The sequence below is a fragment of the Phyllobates terribilis genome, unplaced genomic scaffold, assembly GCF_046119375.1.
Source record: "Phyllobates terribilis strain yellow unplaced genomic scaffold, ASM4611937v1 Scaffold_11__3_contigs__length_659146591, whole genome shotgun sequence".
Taxonomy (NCBI): Eukaryota; Metazoa; Chordata; class Amphibia; order Anura; family Dendrobatidae; genus Phyllobates; species Phyllobates terribilis.
The window spans coordinates 211,398,849-211,419,808 of record NW_027362771.1 but is presented as its reverse complement, the minus strand read 5'-3'; the positions used below and the strand labels follow the sequence as shown (position 1 = coordinate 211,419,808).

Here is a 20,960-nt window from a genome sequence, read left to right as displayed (position 1 = left end):
TGTTTAACATGTGCTCCAGCATGTAAATCACCGGAATAGTCATGCTGATAATAGCATCGTCAGCACTAAACATCTTCATCGCCATTTCAAAACTGTGCAGAAGGGTGCATAGGTCCCTGATCTGAGACCACTCCTCCAGCGTGATTTGCCCCACCTGTGGATCTCGTTGGCCCAGGCTATACGTCAGAACGTATTGCACAAAACCATTTCATTTAAAAAAAATATTTTTTAACCTGTTTGTCTTCTCTGAGCACATTCTCTCATTTTATGTATGTTCGGGCTCTAATCAAATTGCCCTTATTATTTTCAGGCCGAATGTCAATTCATTCTGATGATTCCACATGTTGAATATGAAAGACAGAGCACTAAAGAAACTGAAATCCCATATAAAGTCTGCATGACTCCTATTTGAAGGAACTATGTGAGTGCAGACTGGCAGACATTGTTTTGCAGAAGCCCAGTAGGTAATGTAATAATGAAGTTTACTAAAAAAGTGGTTAATTTATAAGGTTTTGGGTTCTGCAAGACTCATGTCATGCCGGTCTGCACATTGACATTTAAAAATGTAATAAGCAGATTGAGGAATGTTTTATAGAGATTCTTTGTGTGTTCTCCTTTAAGATCTGATTCTCTGGCACTCGGCCTCAAAACAGACTCTATAGGGTTAACCTTTGTTTACAGTGCTCTCTCTCTCCTGTTCCTGATTAGGTGCGCGTGCCTTGCGCCCCCTCCCTCTCCACAGTCCATGGCTGTCAGTATCCATGCTGGACGCAGGTGACTTAATCCTGATGTCCAGATATGCGTGGTTGAGGAGCGAGGGACGGTGGGGGGAGGGTAGGAGGGGCTGAATGCATGCGCCGTCTTCTAGTCGGCATTGGACAGATTGAAGCACGTGATCTCTTAGCCCGACATAAAAGAGTGATTGGCTGAGCCTGTAGCCACGCCCCCTTGAGGAAGCTAGTGCGAAATGCGCATTGGGGCCAGGGGTCACGTGGTAAGTGGGTCCTAACAGCCTTCCTGACTGGTAATAGCATGATTCAACACTGCTAACACCACAAAATGAGATATTCTTGCTTGATTCAGTGAGGTGACACTAACTGGGGTCTGAGATTTCAGCACAGGGTAACTGTGTACTGGGCACATGAGCATTGATAGTCTGCAGCCTGTATTTATGATTGCACCTGAGGCATAGACTGAGATATATATACACATAATGGTGTGCTGTTAAACTGTGACTTGTGTTTTCTCTGCTCTGTTTGCTACCTCCCGTGGAGAGGGGAAGATAAAGCCCTTCTGATTACTAAAAAGACTGGTGTTAAACTGTTTACTACAATGTGATTTAACTGATGTTAATACCACTCAGGATATATATTTGTAAACCTGCAAACCACCCCAATTGATCGGTTCATTATTTACTATGGCTCACTGTCTGCTAAATAATTGTTTTTAATTGTTTGTCAGCATATATGTAAAATAAATGGATTTATACTTTTTCATAAAAATTGCTGCATGTGTAATTACTCTGTCTCTCTAAGTAAAATGCTTAATAATGGAGTTAGCATGATTTATATCAAAGTCTGGTTCTTTTTTTGGTACATTATAACTTTTTCTGTGTTTTTCACAGCAACCAGCATTCCTAATATGGATTATAAGGCACCTGAAGTGACATGGCTATCTAAAGTCAATGGAATCATCTGTGATGAACCGACATTGGTTTTAAATAAAGGCAATAAAGACATACAGGAAATGATTGAGAGATTAAAGGGGTTGCTGCTGAAGCGGACACGTATCTGGTGGAATAGAGCGTTTTTGGGTAAATACCGGGAGAAAAATCTAATTCCAAGAGGACTCAGAGTCCAGGTGTTCCCATCTTTTGAAATACGAGATTAATGCTTTAGGCAAAAATGGGAGGAAGCAGCTACATCTTGCTCCTTGACCTTCTTAGGCTTACTATCTCAGCTCAACTCAGAGTGTATTACAGAGATGGATGGGGAAATTGAGGAACTACAGAAAAATCTGCAGGAAACTCTTGATAAGGAAGCCTTAAGCAAGCTAAATCAAGAATTGGAGACTAGTTTCACAAAATGGGAGACAGAAATCTATGAGAGTAAGACCAACAAATTTCAGAGGGACATCAGGGATCTCAGCCAGAATAACATATATAGGTGGCGAAGAAGATCTCGAGGTGGCAAAAAAACTAAATACTCTGATCTAAAACCCAGGTCTAATTCTATAATATCACAGACCTCAGGGGAAGACCAAACAGAAGATGAAGGCGAAACATCAGGTCAGAGGGTACTAAGATCTGCAGTAAAAGTACCAAAAGGAAAGAATAACCCCTCCCAATCGAGCAACAAAAATAAAAGTAGGATGGAGGTAATAAACCTGTCTACCCATGTTCTCTCCCCGGCACAAATTCAGGTGTTGGAGAAGGGACTGACGTTCTCACCCACTAATACTTTTGATTTATTTTCAGTTGTAAAAGATCTAAATTTGTTTGCGAGAAAATTGGTTCTTCACAAAGTACATAATCGAGGGATGGATAGTAACAATCTGGAAGACAGGACCCCCAACCAAATAGAAGATGATGCCCTGATGTCTTTAGAAAGGCTGAGTGAAGAACAAACAGAGGTAGGACCAAGTAAGTTCCCTAAAAATATTATGCCTAGATCCGCAGCATTTCCCCCCTTGTCCGCCTGTCCGGCAGTGGAGATCTTTGTGAACTTGGTCACCAATGATTTCCAAAAGATCACCACAAGAAAACGATTAGACAACCTGTCCAGAGCAGAACGTCAAGCTCTGGACGATTTAAAATCATATGATGACATTGTGATCAAACCGGCGGACAAGGGGGGAAATGTGGTACTGTGGCCAAAAGAAAAGTATGAAAGAGAAGCATATAAACAACTAAAAGACAGGGATACATATTTAAAAGTTCAAAATAACCCACTCCCTAGTTTCTCAGCGGAACTGGAAATGATCCTCTATGAAGCCTTTTCACAAGGTATAATACCGAAGAAAGTATATGAGGGATTATTGGTGAAATTTCCCAAAATCCCTACAATATACTTCATTCCAAAAGTACATAAGAACCCTCTGGAGCCCCCAGGACGCCCTATTGTGTCGGGCCTGGAGGGTCTTTGTCAACCCATTTGTATCTTCATAGATTACTATTTAAAACCTTTAGCTCAGACCTTACCCTCATATGTGAGGGACTCAACTGAGGTCCTCACCCGGATTAATAACATTACCCTAGAAACAGATATGATACTCGTAACCTCAGATGTAGAGGCTCTTTACACCTGTATAGATCATGGGCAGGGAATAGAAGCGGTCCGCTTTTTTCTCGGAATGAGCAACTGGGATGGTCGAACATGCGAGTTGGTGGTCGAGCTGCTGGAGTACATCCTCACACATAATTTTTTTGTTTTTAAAGATCAGTTCTATGTGCAGAAGCGAGGCACAGCAATGGGGGCGGCCTGCGCGCCCTCGTACGCAAACCTTTTTATGGGTTATTGGGAAAGAACAATTTTTGGCGACGAGGACGCGCAGATGATGTCATCTGTCCCCATGTGGCTTCGTTATATAGACGACATTTTGTTTATTTGGCAGGGTGATGGGGATGTGCTCCGGCAGTTCATGACCTCTCTCAACATGAATGAATTCAACATTAAACTGACCTATAAATGCAGCAGGGAGAAGATCGAATTCTTGGACATTTTGATAGAAGTGGATGAGAAATTACAAATACAAACAGATGTCTATAGAAAAGAGACTGCGGTCAACTCCCTGCTGCATGCAGGGTCAGGTCACCAATATTCAACAGTTAAAGCCATCCCAGTTGGTCAATTTCTGAGAATTAAGCGGATCTGCTCAACTAAAGAGGGATTTGAGAGGCAGGCTGAGGATCTGAGGGTGAGATTCTCAGAACGTGGGTATAGTAAAAGAACAATAAAACACGGATATAATAGAGCAAAAGGGGTGTCACGTGATGCGTTGTTGCGGCCGACCCAAGTAGGCGCTGGTAGGGGAGGCACCATAAGATTTATTTCAACGTATAACTCAGAATGGCAGACCATGAGATCTGTTCTGGAAAAACATTGGCCAGTTCTACAGACTGAACCATCTTTTTCCGGAGTGCTGTCTAAAAATCCACAGATGACCTCCAGGAGGAGTAAAAATTTGAGAGATATCCTGGTAAAGAGTCACTATACTCCGGCAAAATGCAGTCTGTTTAACTTAGGACCACCGAGTAATGGCTGTTACCCATGCGGCGCCTGCGTGGCCTGTTGCAACATCGTAAGAACAAAGACTTTCTCAACATCTGATGGTAGTAGGGAATTTTTTATTAGACAGAGGATAACCTGCAATACGTCACAAGTGATATACTACGCCACCTGTAACTGCAACAAAATTTATATAGGCTTAACAACACGCCAACTTAAAATCAGAACCCGTGAACACGTGCTTGATATAATAGCCTCCAAGACACAGGATAACATTGAAGAATTAAAAACTATCCCACGACACTTCAAACTGGAACATGGGAGTAATCCCAAAAGTTTGAAAGTAAGAGGTATAGAACATGTCCAGTTCGGTATTAGAGGGGGCGATATTAGAAAAATCTTAGCACAACGGGAATGTAAATGGATCTACGTTCTGGGAACTAGAGCCCCCATGGGTTTGAATGAAGCTTTTAGCTTTTCTCCCTTTTTATAATAGTTTCCTCTAGGGCCCATGTTCTACTAAAATACTCCACATCAGCAGCACCCTTTGGTCAATTGAAATTTATGAAAATTGCCTTGGTTTTTAACAAAACCATTTTATTTTAAAAAAAATATTTTTTAACCTGTTTGTCTTCTCTGAGCACATTCTCTCATTTTATGTATATTCGGGCTCTAATCAAATTGCCCTTATTATTTTCAGGCCGAATGTCAATTCATTCTGATGATTCCACATGTTGAATATGAAAGACAGAGCACTAAAGAAACTGAAATCCCATATAAAGTCTGCATGACTCCTATTTGAAGGAACTATGTGAGTGCAGACTGGCAGACATTGTTTTGCAGAAGCCCAGTAGGTAATGTAATAATGAAGTTTACTAAAAAAGTGGTTAATTTATAAGGTTTTGGGTTCTGCAAGACTCATGTCATGCCGGTCTGCACATTGACATTTGAAAATGTAATAAGCAGATTGAGGAATGTTTTATAGAGATTCTTTGTGTGTTCTCCTTTAAGATCTGATTCTCTGGCACTCGGCCTCAAAACAGACTCTATAGGGTTAACCTTTGTTTACAGTGCTCTCTCTCTCCTGTTCCTGATTAGGTGCGCGTGCCTTGCGCCCCCTCCCTCTCCACAGTCCATGGCTGTCAGTATCCATGCTGGACGCAGGTGACTTAATCCTGATGTCCAGATATGCGTGGTTGAGGAGCGAGGGACGGTGGGGGGAGGGTAGGAGGGGCTGAATGCATGCGCCGTCTTCTAGTCGGCATTGGACAGATTGAAGCACGTGATCTCTTAGCCCGACATAAAAGAGTGATTGGCTGAGCCTGTAGCCACGCCCCCTTGAGGAAGCTAGTGCGAAATGCGCATTGGGGCCAGGGGTCACGTGGTAAGTGGGTCCTAACAGCCTTCCTGACTGGTAATAGCATGATTCAACACTGCTAACACCACAAAATGAGATATTCTTGCTTGATTCAGTGAGGTGACACTAACTGGGGTCTGAGATTTCAGCACAGGGTAACTGTGTACTGGGCACATGAGCATTGATAGTCTGCAGCCTGTATTTATGATTGCACCTGAGGCATAGACTGAGATATATATACACATAATGGTGTGCTGTTAAACTGTGACTTGTGTTTTCTCTGCTCTGTTTGCTACCTCCCGTGGAGAGGGGAAGATAAAGCCCTTCTGATTACTAAAAAGACTGGTGTTAAACTGTTTACTGCAATGTGATTTAACTGATGTTAATACCACTCAGGATATATATTTGTAAACCTGCAAACCACCCCAATTGATCGGTTCATTATTTACTATGGCTCACTGTCTGCTAAATAATTGTTTTTAATTGTTTGTCAGCATATATGTAAAATAAATGGATTTATACTTTTTCATAAGAATTGCTGCATGTGTAATTACTCTGTCTCTCTAAGTAAAATGCTTAATAATGGAGTTAGCATGATTTATATCAAAGTCTGGTTCTTTTTTTGGTACATTATACGTCAGAACGTATTGCACCAGGGCTTGTCGGTGCTGCCACAGTCGCTGCAACATGTGCAGAGTTGAATTCCACCGGGTAGGCACATCGCATTTTAGCCGGTGAAGTGGCAGGCCCAACGACTTCTGTAGAGATGTAAGTCGCTGAGCTGCGGGATGCGAACGGCGGAAGTGAGCACACAGCGACCGTGCCCTCTGCAGAAGGCCATCTAGTCTGGGATAGTGGGCTAAAAATTGCTGGACAACCAGGTTCAACACGTGAGCCATACAAGGCACGTGTGTGACATTGCCCCGGCGAAGGGCCGCACCCAGGTTTGCAGCATTGTCGCATACGGCCTTCCCTGGTTTCAGGTCCAGTGGAGACAACCATTCATGAAATTGGTTCTCCAGAGCTGAACACAACTCCTCAGCTGTGTGACTCACATTTCCCAGACATTTCAAAGTAAAAACCGCCTGATGACGTTGAGCCCTACTGCCAGCATAGTAAGGAGGTGTGCAGGATCCCTTCTGCGCAGTTAGAAAGCTTGTGGCATGACCAGACAGGCTTTGGGTGCAGGTGGAAGACCGAGAGGAGGTTGAGGAGGCAGAAGCAGTGGAGGAACTTTGACATAAAGAGGATTGACGCATAACTCGTGGGGACGGCAAGACTTGGACAGCAGCCCCTTGTCCTGCTGTCACCATAGTTACCCAGTGCCCAGTCAGCGACATGTAACGCCCCTGTCCATGCCTACTCGTCCAAGTGTCTGTGGTGAAATGCACCCTGTCACACACAGAGTTTCTCAAAGAAGCGGTGATGTTGTGTGCGACATGCTGGTGGAGCGCAGGCACACCTTTCTTTGAGAAGTAGTGCCGACTGGGCATCTGGTACTGGGGCACTGCGACGGACATAAGGTCTCGAAAATCCTCTGTGTCCACCAGGCGGAAAGGCAGCATTTCTGTAGCCAAGAGCTTGCAGATGGTGAAATTCAACCTCTTAGCTTTCTCATGGCTAGGAGGAAATGGTCTTTTACTTGTCCACATCTGAGGGACTGAGGGCTGGCTATTGTGCTTAGACGGGGTTGATAAGGGTGTCCCCGGCAAACTGCCGGTCTGTGAGGAAGATGCAGGTGGACATGTTAGGTTGCCTTGATCCAAATGTGGTGCTATGATTGCGGGTAAAGAGGTGGCAGGTCTACGCCCAAAAACAGGTGTGACTGCTGTCCCCCCAGTCACAGAGGATGAAGAGGCCGCGGATGCACAAGATATGGCAAACGGTGGTTGGCCCGGCCGGCTAGGCCGCATTGTAGCACACTGAGCTTCCCACTGCAACTTATGCTTCATGTCCATGTGCCGGTTCATGCATGAAGTACTCAAACTATGTATTTTTTGGCCTCTACTTAGCTTTTGCTGACAAATGTTACAGATAACACGAGTTGGGTCATCTTTATCAATCTGAAAAAATGCCCAGGCTATGCAAGGCTTAGCACCCATGCGACCTGAAGAGCCACCACGACTTGTGGTGAGAGGCAGAGTTGTGTTTTAGGATGCAGTTGTTGACGTGCTTCCAGTACTACGTCTCTGTCCAGGAAGGCGCAACCTGACCTCGTCGTCACTAGCATCTTCCTCCACCTCCTCTGCTGACTTCATCTCTTGGCTGACTGTGGGTTGACAGTAAGTGGGATCTCCAACCTCATCATCATCACCCTGTGCGTTATCACACCCGTCGTCCTCAGAGCCAACCTGTTCCTGCCCTGACAAAAAACTAAAGTTGTCGCTCCAATCAGGTATTTGAGTCTTATCATCGTCTTCCTCATTGTCTCCACCAACAGGAGTTACAGTTTGGGAATGAGGGTCTACATTATGGTCAGAACCTTCTGCGTCTGGTCCTGGATCCGACTCATAAAGATTCTGGGCATCAGTGCAGATCATTTCCTCGTCTGGATTCACAGAAGCGCTGGAGTCGACCTCTGATTCCCAGGCTATAGTATGAGTAAACAGCTCTGCAGACTCAACCATCTGTTCTACCTCATACTCAGACGGGCAGCTGGAGATTTGGGAGCTGTGAGGAAGCAAGTGAGATTGGGGTGACACCTTTGAGGATTGGAGTATTTGTGATGTTGAAGTTGATGTGGAGGAGAGCCCACTTAAAGGAGCACTTGATATCCGTTGAAGCACCTGCTGTTTTTGTGCCTCATCTGGAATTTGTAGCGATTGGCGTGGCCGTAAGAAAGGGATCTTATCACATTGTCCGCTAAAAGAAGTAGACATTTTAGTTTGGCTGGAAGATGGTCTTTCTTCTGCAGATGTTACTGTTGCTTTAACACCTACCCCACGGACACAACCTTTTTTCCCCTTCCCAACACGCCTATTCCCCTTTCCACCAGCAGCAGGCCTTTTTCCACTCATTTTGGTGGTTAGCTAATTCACAACTCTGGAGTTGTTTGCACAAATAAACAATGGATGGGAACCGAGCAGAGCTGAGTGGCCAAACTGTGGTATTAGGCCAAAACTATTGGCTGGGTTAGATGCAGAAAAAAATTATATTCAATTTGCAACCTGATGGAGGTCAGTATAGATGGACTAATAGAACAAGTCCCACACAAAGCTAGAAGCCCAAATATTTTTTCAGAGGTAGATGCAGAAAAAAATTGTATTCAGTTTGCAACCTGATGGAGGTCAGTATAGATGGACTATTAGAACAAGTCCTACACACAGCTAGAAGCCCAAATATTTTTTCAGAGGTAGATGCAGAAAAAAAATATATTCAGTTTGCAACCTGATGGAGGTCAGTATAGATGGACTAATAGAGAAAGCCCCACACACTGCTAGAAGGCCAAATATTTTTTCAGAGCTAGATGCAGACAAAAAATTATTTTTAATTTGCAACCTGATGGAGGTCAGTATAGATGGACTAATAGAGAAAGTCCCACACACTGCTAGAAGGCCAAATATTTTTTCAGAGCTAGATGCAGACAAAAAATTATTTTCAGTTTGCAACCTGATGGAGGTCAGTATAGATGGACTAATAGAACAAGTCCCACACACTGCTAGAAGCCCAAATATTTTTTCAGAGCTAGATGCAGAAAAAAATTATATTCAATTTGCAACCTGATGGAGGTCAGTATAGATGGACTAATAGAATGATGCTATGCCCAAAAGATTTTACTTCACTAGGTGCAGTAAAAAAATTGGTATTCTATACACAGGTGGTATATCTTGCAACACAGATAGGCTACTCCACTGACTAACACACTCTGCAATAGGCCAAAAAGGATTAGCTTTGCTAGATTCAGCCAAATACTGTGAAAAAAACTTGCACAGCACTGGCACAGACCTGCCTGGCAAAAACTGATAGGAACTGATGTAACCTAGTCCTGAAAAGGACTGCAATTACAATTAGTCTTTACTCCCACAATCTATCTATTTAAGAGCACAGACCTGCCTGATAAAAGTCGTAGGAAATGCTGTAACCTAGTCCTTAAAAGGACTGCAATCACAACTATTCCCTACTCCCAAGCTATCTGTAGATTTGTGCGAAAATTGGCTTGAAATTAACAAGGTATAGCGCACACAGCAACAGCGGTGCCGTCTAACACGCAGCTGCAGCAGTGAGAAAATGGTGGCGACGGGGAAAATGGCTTGGTCTTATAGGGCAAGTACATGTGACATACACTGCCAATGACACATGCCCTTGCTTGTGTGAAAAAAAGCACTTCGCTCCGTGTGTGCGCTGCTGATAGGCTGACAGATTGCACCTCCCCACTGTAAATGCGGGAAAGAGAAAAAAAAATGGAGATCTTCATTATTCCTGCAGAGATCCATCCCCTGCCCCTCCCCCCACCCCGCTGTACACTCAAACTGCGTATTAACATTAATTTTCATCATTACTGAGAAAAAATCCAGTTATGATTTTGGTGCACGAACAGTTATCGAACATAACCTCGAACAGCCGAATTTTTCTCAAATCGTTCGTGTTCGCCGAACGGCTCGAACACCGCCCAAAACAGCTCGAATTTGAGATTGGCGAACAGTTCGAGTCGAACAACGCTCATCTCTAGTGAGAAGACTTGCAAAATCGGCAGTGTATCAAATACTTATTTTCCCCACTGTATGTATTTTTTGCCTAAAATTCAAAGGAAATGTGTAATCTTTAACTTTAGCCATTTTAGAGATAATTTCATCTTCAACTTGCTTAACTATTCACAATAACAGTAATTTTGACCAAGGGTGTTCAAACTTTTACATGCCACTGTAGCTAAGTGTTCCCTCACCATCTCTCTGTTTATAGATTGTGTGGAATCTTTTATTCCTTCGATAGCACATTGAAGATCAGTTGATGTTACATTTGCTTTCTTAGAGAACACAGATACACAAATAATACATAAAATGACATTCTCTTTCTAGTACTCAATCGAGCATCCTGGTGCTCGAGATGCTCAATATTCGATCGAGTATACAGGTACTCAGGCGCTGTGCTCAATTCCCGGCCTTCACAAGTTTCGCGGCTGATTTTCAGCCACTAAACTTATGGGGATTGCCTGCCAATCATGGTAATGCTGTAGCCATGTTGGGTACTGGCATTACTGTGATTGGCCGGCCGCATAGTGTCTTCGGGTCTACAGTGCCTACAAGTAGTATTCAACCCCCTGCAGATTTAGCTGGTTGACACATGCGGAATTAACTTGGCATTGTGACATTTGTACTGTAGATCAGCCTGGAAGTGGGAAATGCACTGCAGCAAATATTGTTTTTTTTTTTTTTTTTTAAACGTTAAAAATTAATTCAGAGTGTCATTTATTATTCAACCCCTCAAACCACAAGAATTCTGTTTGGTCCCCCTAAAGTATTAAGAAGTAGTTCAGGCACCAAGAATAATGAGCTTCACATGTGTGGATTAAAGATCTCTTTTGCCAGCCTTTTCTGACTATTTAAGACCCTCCCCAAACTTGTGAACAGCACTCAGACATGGTCAACATGGGAAAGACAAAGGAGCATTCCAAGGCCATCAGAGACAAGATCATGGAGGGTCACAAGGCTGGCAAGGGGTACAAAACCCTTTCCAAGGAGTTGGGCCTACCTGTCTCCACTGTTGGGAGCATCGTCCGTAAGTGGAAGGCTTATGGAACTACTGTTAGCCTTCCACGGCCTGGACAGCCTTTGAAAGTGTCCTCCCATGCCGAGGCCAGGCTTGTCCGAAGAGTCAAGGCTAACCCAAGGACAACAAGGAAAGAGCTCCGGGAAGATCTCATGGCAGTGGGGACATTGGTTTCAGTCAATACCATAAGTAACGTACTCCACCGCAATGGTCTCCGTTCCAGACGAGCCCGTAAGGTACCTTTACTTTCAAAGCGTCATGTCAAGGCTCGTCTACAGTTTGCTCATGATCACTTGGAGGACTCTGAGACAGACTGGTTCAAGGTTTTATGGTCTGATGAGACCAAGATCGAGATCTTTGGTGCCAACCACACACGTGACGTTTGGAGACTGGATGGCACTGCATACGACCCCAAGAATACCATCCCTACAGTCAAGCATGGTGGTGGCAGCATCATGCTGTGGGGCTGTTTCTCAGCCAAGGGGCCTGGCCATCTGGTCCGCATCCATGGGAAGATGGATAGCATGGCCTACCTGGAGATTTTGGCCAAGAACCTCCGCTCCTCCATCAAGGATCTTAAGATGGGTCGTAATTTCATCTTCCAACAAGACAACGACCCAAAGCACACAGCCAAGAAAACCAAGGGCTGGTTCAAGAGGGAAAAAGTCAAGGTGTTGGAGTGGCCTAGTCAGTCTCCTGACCTTAACCCAATTGAAAACTTGTGGAAGGAGCTCAAGAATAAAGTCCACATGAGACACCCAAAGAACCTAGATAACTTGGAGAAGATCTGCATGGAGGAGTGGGCCAAGATAACTCCACAGACCTGTGCCGGCCTGATCAGGTCTTATAAAAGACGATTATTAGCTGTAATTGCAAACAAGGGTTATTCCACAAAATATTAAACATAGGGGTTGTATAATAATTGACCCACACTTTTATGTTTAAAATTTAATAAAATTCAACTGAGCAACATAACTTTTTGGTTTGTAAGATTTATGCTTCTGTTCATAAATCCTACTCTCGTTTGCAGTTTGAAGGCTCTAACTTATTTGCATCTTATCAAACCAGCTAAATCTGCAGGGGGTTGAATACTACTTGTAGGCACTGTATATAAGACCCAGTGACGCTATGCTCAGCTCATTGTACCCGGAAATAGTGTAGGGAGAGTTTCTGCTGGAGAAGGGACAATGTTATAGCGTTACAGTACTTTCTGGTGCAATATTAAACCAACAGGCCTTTTCAGGGCTAATTTAAATAAATTATATTCTATAATAATACTGCTCTTAGGTGCAATTAGCCCAGGGTTAGCAGCTGAATTAGGGATAGTGTATTAGAGGCATTTAGGCAGGGTTCATTGCGTTACTGTCCTTGGTGCTGCTACGTTAAACCAACATTCCTTTTCAAGGCTAATTTAAATGGATTATTTTCTATAATAATACCGCTCTTAGCTGCAATTAGTGTAGGTTTAGCTGATGGAGCAGGGATAGCGTAGTAGAGGCATCTAGTCAGGGATTATTGACTTACAGTCCTTGGTACTGCCACGTACAAACAAAAGTCCTTTCAGAGCCAATTTTAATAGATACTACTTTATAATACCGCTCTTAGCTGAAATTAGTCTAGGGTTAGCTGCTGGAGTAGGGATAGTAGTAGGCATTTAGGCAGGGTTCATATTGTTACAGTCCTTGGTGCTGCTACATTAAACCAACAGTCTTTTTCAGGGCCAATTCAAATAGATTCTATTCTATAATAATATTGCTCTTAGTTGCAATTAGTGTAGGGTTAGCCTGCTGGAGTAGGGATAGCGTATTAGAGGCATCTAGTCAGGCATCATTGCTTGACAGTACTTGGTACTGCCACGTACAAACAAAAGTCCTTTCAGGGCCAATTTTAATAGATTCTATTTTATAATGCCGCTCTTAGCTACAATTAGTGTAGGGTTAGCTGCTGGAGAAGGGATAGCATATTAGAGGAATCTAGTCAGGGATTATTTCCTTACAATCCTTGTTGGTGCTACATTAAAACAAAATTCCTTTTCAGGGCTAATTCCAATATATTCTATTCTCTAATAACACTGATCTTAGCTGCAATTAGTTTACGGCTAGCTGCTGGAGTAGGGATAGTGTTCTATAAGCATTTAGGAAGTGATTATTGCCTTATAGTCCTGGCTACAGAAACCAAAAAACGAAATTCCTTTAGAGGGCTACATCTATACTATTCTATTCCCCATTAATACTACTGTTAACTGCATTTAGTGAAGGGATAGGTGGTAGAGGAGGGATAGTTTTGGATTAGAGGAGGAGGTGGACAAGAAAAGAAGAAACCATAAACCGTATACCCTTTTTCGGATGAGAAAGGGTTCATGGGCATACACCAGAAAAAAAACACCTAAACCTTTAGGATTGATACTTCCTATAAGTGGCACTAGAGTTCTAGTCCTCTTCCTCTCTGAAGAGACAATTTCAAAGTGAATGGAAAAATTTGCTCAGACTCTGAACATACATGCGATGCAGTGCCAGGTAGCACTCATTCACTGCGTACAGTATATACAGCATATAGGTAACCTCTTTAGTGTAACTCAGTAGCCAAATGCATACTGCATTCTATATTGCCCATAGTGCAATACCTTGCCATACTTTGCATTGTTTTGCAATTAGATAACAGGTGAGCTATGCTGCCTTTTGCTGCCACTTCCAGTAAATCTTGTGATGTCAAAATCATTTTATGAAATTTTCTGTACAATAGTTTAATAAATCCCAAAGGTCCTCCCAGCTGTCAAGATCTTTTGTACTCTGTTTTTATTCAGTTGTAAAAATATAAGCACTGGGGTCCTGGGTTCAAATCCCACCAAGAACAACATCTGCAAGGATTTTGTATGTTCTCCCTGTGTTTGTGTGGGTTTCCTCCGGGTACTCCGGTTTCCTCCCACACTCCAAAGACATACTGATAGGGAATGTAGATTGTGAGCCCCAATGGGGACAGTGCCAATAATGTAAATTGTCTGAATTGTAAAGCTCTGCGGAATATGTTGGCGCTATATAAATAAAAAGATTATTATTATTATTATTATATAAGAACAATTATTTTTATTAGCAGGCTAAATTTCCTAAATTTAAGACTATGGACACATTTAGGGGTACAATTTGCACTATAGTGAAATTCAGACAAAGACCTAAACCTAGGCACGTACATTGTTGTACAAGTCAGATATGGTATAACAGTGATGAAATATGTCAAAGAAAATATAATTGCAACCTCATGCTTTCATTAATAGACTATCCTAAACCTAAACATGTAGAATAAAAAGCGAGTCAAATAGTGAAATAGTGTCTTCTTTTAAAGTGACGTGTTTTTTAATTTTTGCTGTATTTTTATACAGATAAAATATATAAATACGTATACAAGAAGTTAAATAAATGAGAGAAGAGGGAATGTTAATACATTTTCTGTATTTACCAATCTATTATGTGATTTGAGATATGGGGGTATTATAATTTTCAATGATATGATATGTTAACATATAATATTAGGGAAATATCTGGCTATAAAAATGAGATTTATAAATCATGCAGTAAACATAAATTTAAACAGTAAGACGTGTTTTTCTGAAATGAATCTGTTTAAGTAGACATTTTATTCCACTTTAAGAAGCTGCAAGAAGCTATAGAGCATCTTTGAAATGTAGGCATCTTGAGAAAGTTATAGTCTGTTAAATGAGCCTAAGAAGATTATTTTTATTGTAATGGTAAGCAAAATCCATTAACGTTCTTGAAGGAGTGGTGCACTTGGCAAAAGTGCTGAATTGGCACATAATAACCAATGTTACTGCTAATTTGTAAATAACAATCTAGGCAGGATAATGTGCATTAGTAATGAATGCATTCCTTAAATGTTCATGAAAACATGTAGCATAATTAAAGATAAACGAAGGTGCTCTTGGATGAGTTCAGGCAAAATAAATTGTAGCATTTGACAAGTTAAAAATATGTTTAATATAAAAATATTCTAGACTTAAAGATGCCCATATTCTTCCATAGCAAGAAATGCCTATGGAAAAATTATCAGACATGGTGAATTTTGGTGAATTTTAACATGCCTAATTCTTTGTTTTCATGGCTACTTCGCAAGGTGTCTGGCAACAGCATATCCAAATCACCATCCACTCAGAGAACACAACACTAGAAATATCCATTAGATTTAATGAGATAAAAAACTTCCAAATCTAGAAGTAGTGCGTTCTCTTTTTAAATTTTGCACAAATAACAAGATATGGTAAATTAGATTCCAAGGTCTTCATGTCTTCAGCCCAAAATTTCATACCTTAATGTCTAACAAAGCATAATCTATTTCTCAGTACTGTACTATTAAGTAGTGATGAGCGAGTATGTTCTGCTAACCCTTTCGGCGAGCATGCTCGGGTGCTCGCCCAGTATCTTCAGCATGCTCGGGTGTTATGTTTTAGTCACTCTGTGCTCATGATTTGCTACTGTTTGATACCTTTAATACATGTGAGGAATGCCTAAGAAACAGGCATTCCTCACATGTAGTGATGAGCGAGCATTCTTGTTACTCGAGATTTACAAGCATGCTCGGGTGTTTTCCGAGTATCTTCAGTGTGCTCGGGTGTTATGTTTTAGTCACTCTGTGCTCATGATTCGCGACTGTTTGACAGCTTTAATACATGTGAGGAATGCCTGTTTCTTAGGAATTTCTCACATGTATTAAAGCTATCAAACAGTCGAAAATCATGAGCACGGAGTGACTAAAACATAACACCGAGTAAGCTGAAGATACTCGGAAAACACCCGAGCATGCTCGTAAATCTCGAGTAACAAGCATGCTTGCTTATCACTACTATTAAATCTTTAGTCTTAAAGGGAACTTGACAGCTGATACATACATGATACTGGCTGTACAATTTCACCTATACATGCCTGACTTTGAAACGCTGCTACGTTTCAGTCAAAAACATACTTTAAGAGAAGGCTGGGGACTAAGTTGAATGGCTGACTATTTAAAAAGGCCGGACACCGGCGGCTACTCCCTGCCCACTCCCTTGGAGTTACGGGTCTCTCACTGTGTGCACATATAGGGAGAGACCTGTCAGTCATTGGCAGCGGGTTGAGCTAGCATCTATCTGCTGTCAGGTTCCCTTAAGACCTATTGGTAGCATGTTTTCATTCAGATTTTCTTACTTTGCTTACTGAACTAATGCATCTAAAAAAACAATTTAAGAGACAATTTGGCTCACCATGTAGAAAAAAATGTCATATCTAGTTTGCACTTAAAGGTCTTTAAAGTTTTTTGTGCTAAGTGTAATTTTTTTTTTAAATTGGCAATGTTTTTTTCATATCACAGTCTTTATTAGAACTAAAAAAATGGAAATCTTGCAATTTTCACACTTGTCACTGAGGCTTTTTTAGACTCTAATTAACTGTTGTTTCAGTAAATATACATGAACATTAGCAGCAATGAACAGACGCTAGCCTTATCCTTTGTATTAAAGCATCTTATGGACATGTGCAAAAGTCATTGTAAAAGGAGAAAAAAAACTGGAGTGAGTATACAGTATAGGGATAAAACGCATTCATAGGACCACACTGTATGTAGATAACAGAGCCCAGGAGAGGGGATAATACATCTATATATACCACCCTCTTCCCTAAGGTAGTCCGCTCACTTTTATGTGTTGTATTCAGAACACAACATCCATATGTGCCAGAAAGTAAATCCAGCTTCTGCTGCTGATTAGTGTTGAGCGAGCACTAAAATGCTCGGGTGCTCGAAGCTTGGGCCGAGCTCGCCGTGATACTCAGGTGCTCGACCCGAGCAACGAGCCATAAGTTAGTCTATGGGAGACCCGAGCATTTTTGCGGCGGCACCCCCGGCAGTCTTTTAAAAGCCTAACAAGTGCCCAAAACGATAGTGACAGAGCTCAAATGACATGGGGAAAGCATGGGGATCGCCCCAGGAAGAATTTCTGACCCCCAGGTCACTGCTGTCAACAACGTGGTCAGAGGTATTAAGCCACATTTAAGGGCTCACAAAAAAACGTTCAAAAACGAAACTGAAACTGCATTCCTGTGAAATATGTTAAGGAAGTTCCTTTCCAGGGTAAAGACTTGTGTATAAGGTAAAATAAATAACCCCCCCCAAAAAAACTCCTCCACACCTTGGGCTATGTTCACAAGTAGCATTTTTTATGCATTTTTGCACTTTTGTATTGCTTTGAACCGTGAAAAATGCATTCACCGGGAAATGTCATTTTAACATTTTACAACCTTATCTGGCCATGTGCTGTGTGACACATGCATACAGTGCTGAAAAGACATGGGAACAGCATGGGGAAGACCCCTTGAAGCATCTCTGACACCCAGGTCACTGCCTAAAAGTGGGCCCATCAGAAGTCATCCTTGCCGTATCAGAAGATGCAGACTTGCAACTATCCCCGTGCAAGTTCTAGTCCCAGGGCAGTGTTCAATTGTACTTCCCCCATTCCTTGCAATGCAAGCACAAGTATGCAGCCTGCCACCCACCCACCCCCAGGCTGCAATACCATACTGCTTGCTTGCACTTGAAATTAGGCCTTTTAGGCATGTGGGGGCGGAATCTGGCCACCACGTCATGGCTGCGTTGGCGGCCTGGTATCCATACTCAGTCCCCAGCCGCCCGGCGGCCGGGTGTCCACACTCAGTCCACAGCCGCCCCACGGCCAGGTGTCCACACACGGTCCCCAGCCACGTGGAGGCAGCCGGGTGTCCATAAACGGTCCCCAGCCGCCCCTATTTCTCCTTGGAACATCCCCCCACACACTTTTCTTAGCCTGGCCTGCTTTAGGGCAGCATTGGACGAGCCCACCAGAGAACCAGACTCCTCCGGTGGGCCCTGGCTTCTCCATCAGGGGAGTTGAGAGTGCCAAGGTGAGGACCATGATGATGATGATAGAAGTTAGCATCTGCTTTGTTTTCTTGGAATGCAAGCTTAAGTGTGCAGCCTGCCACCCACCCACCCCTAGGCTGCAATGCCATACTGCTAGCTTGCACTTGAAATGGGGCCTTTTAGTTTGGAGGAGGCCGAAGCTGGCCACTACCTCATGGCTGCTTCGGCAGTGAGGTATCCATACTCAGTCCCCAGCCGCCCCTATTTGTCCCGGTGTGCCTTATACATAAGATTAAGCGCGCATACCAAAACATTACCTGTGCCCTCCCCAGTGCATTTAGTGGGAAGGACAGCCTATTCCGCTGTAGTGTGTGCATGCCAAACTCCTGTTCATGGTACATGCGAAGATGCCTCCCAACCTGCACCTGTCATTGCAGACTTGCAACTATCCCCGTTCAAGTCCTTGTCCCAGGGCAGTGTTCAATTGTACCTCTCCAATTCATTGCAATGCAAGCGCAAGAATGCAGCCTGCCACCCACCCACCCAACCCCAGGCTGCAATACCATACTGCTTCCTTGCTTGCACTTGAAATTGGGCCTTTTAGGCATGTGGAGGCGGAATCTGGCCACCACGTCATGGCTGCGTTGGTGGCCTGGTATCCATACTCAGTCCCCAGCCGCCCGGCGGCCGGGTGTCCACACTCGGTCCCCAGCCGCCAGGGGGCGGCCGGGTGTCCTTACTCGGTCCCCAGCCGCCCCGCGGCCGGGTGTCCACACACGGTCCCCAACCGCCTGGGGGCAGCCGGATGTCCATAAACGGTCCCCAGCCGCCCCTATTTCTCCTTGGAACATCCCCCCACACACTTTTCTTAGCCCGGCCTGCTTTAGGGCAGCATTGGACGAGCCCACCAGAGAACCAGACTCCTCCGGTGGGCCCTGGCTTCTCCATCAGGGGAGTTGAGAGTGCCAAGGTGAGGACCATGATGATGATGATAGAAGTTAGCATCTGCTTTGTTTTCTTGGAATGCAAGCGTAAGTGTGCAGCCTGCCACGCACCCACCCGTAGGCTGCAATGCCATACTGCTAGCTTGCACTTGAAATGGGGCCTTTTAGTTTGGAGGAGGCCGAAGCTTGCCACTACCTCATGGCTGCTTCAGCAGCGAGGTATCCATACTCAGTCCCCAGCCGCCCCTATATGTCCCGGTGTGCCTTATACATAAGATTAAGAGCGCATACCAAAACATTACCTGTGCCCTCCCCAGTGCATTTAGTGGAAAGGACAGCCTATTCCGCTGTAGTGTGTGCATGCCAAACCCCTGTTCATGGTACATGCGAAGATGCCTCCCACCCTGCACCTGTCGTTGCAGACTTGCAACTATCCCCGTTAAAGTCTTTGTCCCAGGGCAGTGTTCAATTGTACCTCTCCCATTCCTTGCAATGCAAGTGCAAGTATGCAGCCTGCCACCCACCCACCCCCAGGCTGCAATACCATACTGCTTGCTTGCTTGCACTTGAAATTGGGCCTTTTAGGCATGTGGAGGCAGAATCTGGCCACCACGTCATGGCTGCGTTGGCGGCCTGGTATCCATACTCAGTCCCCAGCCGCCCAGCGGCCGGGTGTCCATACTCGGTCCCCAGCTGCCCCGCGGCCGGGTGTCCACACACGGTCCCCAGTCACCTGGGGGCAGCCTGGTGTCCATAAACGGTCCCCAGCCACCCCCATTTCTCTTTGGAACATCCCCCCAAACACTTTTCTTAGCCCGGCCTGCTTTAGGGCAGCATTGGATGAGTCCACGAGAGAACCAGACTCCTCCGGTGGGCCCTGGCTTCTCCATCAGGGGAGTTGAGAGTGCCAAGGTGAGGACCATGATGATGATGATAGAAGTTAGCATCTGCTTTGTTTTCTTGGAATGCAAGCACATGTATGTAGTAACGGCTAAGCCTGAGGTGGTCAGCGTTTTGGCGCATATCCTACCTCCTCCGAGGATTGCTGGATGTTTTCTTGCTACAATCCCAGTTCTATGACTCCCGTTAAAACAAAGCTTCAGGTGATAAATGATGGATGAGGTAGTGGCAAAGGAGAAAGAGCAGGAGGAACAGGGACTATTCACATCAATATCAGGCCATTCAACCACATATGTCTTGTAGGATATGTTTCTGTAACAAAATGAGCGGTTCGGCTACACAGTTATAGGGCATACAGTGAGTGCAATGCCTACCAAAAATTTTGAGGCTCTCCAATACCCCTTGGAAATGACATGGAGGTCAGAGGGCTTTAACTAAACCATTTTTTCCATTTATAGCAACTAGGTCTCCTGTACACTGTTGGCCTAAGCAGTGAAAGGAAGGTTTTCCAAAAATTATGAGGAACTGCAATGCCCCTTGAAACAGATGTGGATTACAGCATACTAAAAATCTTCTACCCATTATTGGGGAGTGGGTCTCCCTTAGTTTTCGCCTTTTCATTGAAAAGCAAAAGCTGACTAAAAGTCGTGGAGGTTAGAGGTAATTAAAAATAACATTTCAATGCCCCTTGGAAGAGCTGTGGAGTTCAGAGTGGCTTAAGAAGACGCATTTAATGCCCCTTTGAAGAGACGTGGTGGTCACAGTAGCTTAGCAAGATGGTTTTAATGCCCCTCAGAAAAGACGTGGAGGTCCCAGTAGCTTAACAAGACGGTTTGAATGCCCCTTGGAAGAGACGTGGAGGTCACAGTAGTTTAACAAGACGGTTTTAATGCCCCTCTGAAGAGTGGTGGAGGTCGCAGTAGCTTAACAAGACGGTTTTAATGCCCCTTA

The 20,960-nt window shown here is 43.8% G+C and overlaps 1 protein-coding gene across 7 annotated transcripts; it reads left to right on the top strand.

The window, feature by feature from the left end:
- Positions 1 to 571: 571 nt before the first annotated feature.
- On the top strand, positions 572 to 6,068 carry LOC141165920 (uncharacterized). 7 transcript variants are annotated; one of them, XM_073652009.1, is made up of 3 exons: positions 572 to 994; positions 1,625 to 1,813; positions 2,477 to 4,883. In XM_073652009.1, the coding sequence occupies exons 2-3, from the start codon at positions 1,642 to 1,644 to the stop codon at positions 4,717 to 4,719; spliced, it is 2,415 nt and encodes an 804-aa protein (XP_073508110.1). In that variant the 5' UTR covers positions 572 to 994; positions 1,625 to 1,641; the 3' UTR covers positions 4,720 to 4,883. The 7 variants fall into 7 exon arrangements, with proteins under 7 accessions (XP_073508110.1, XP_073508109.1, XP_073508112.1 ...); XM_073652008.1 differs by having other exon boundaries at positions 572 to 1,024; XM_073652011.1 differs by lacking the exon at positions 572 to 994 and adding an exon at positions 2,245 to 2,376 and having other exon boundaries at positions 1,685 to 1,813; positions 2,477 to 4,884.
- Positions 6,069 to 20,960: the final 14,892 nt, after the last annotated feature.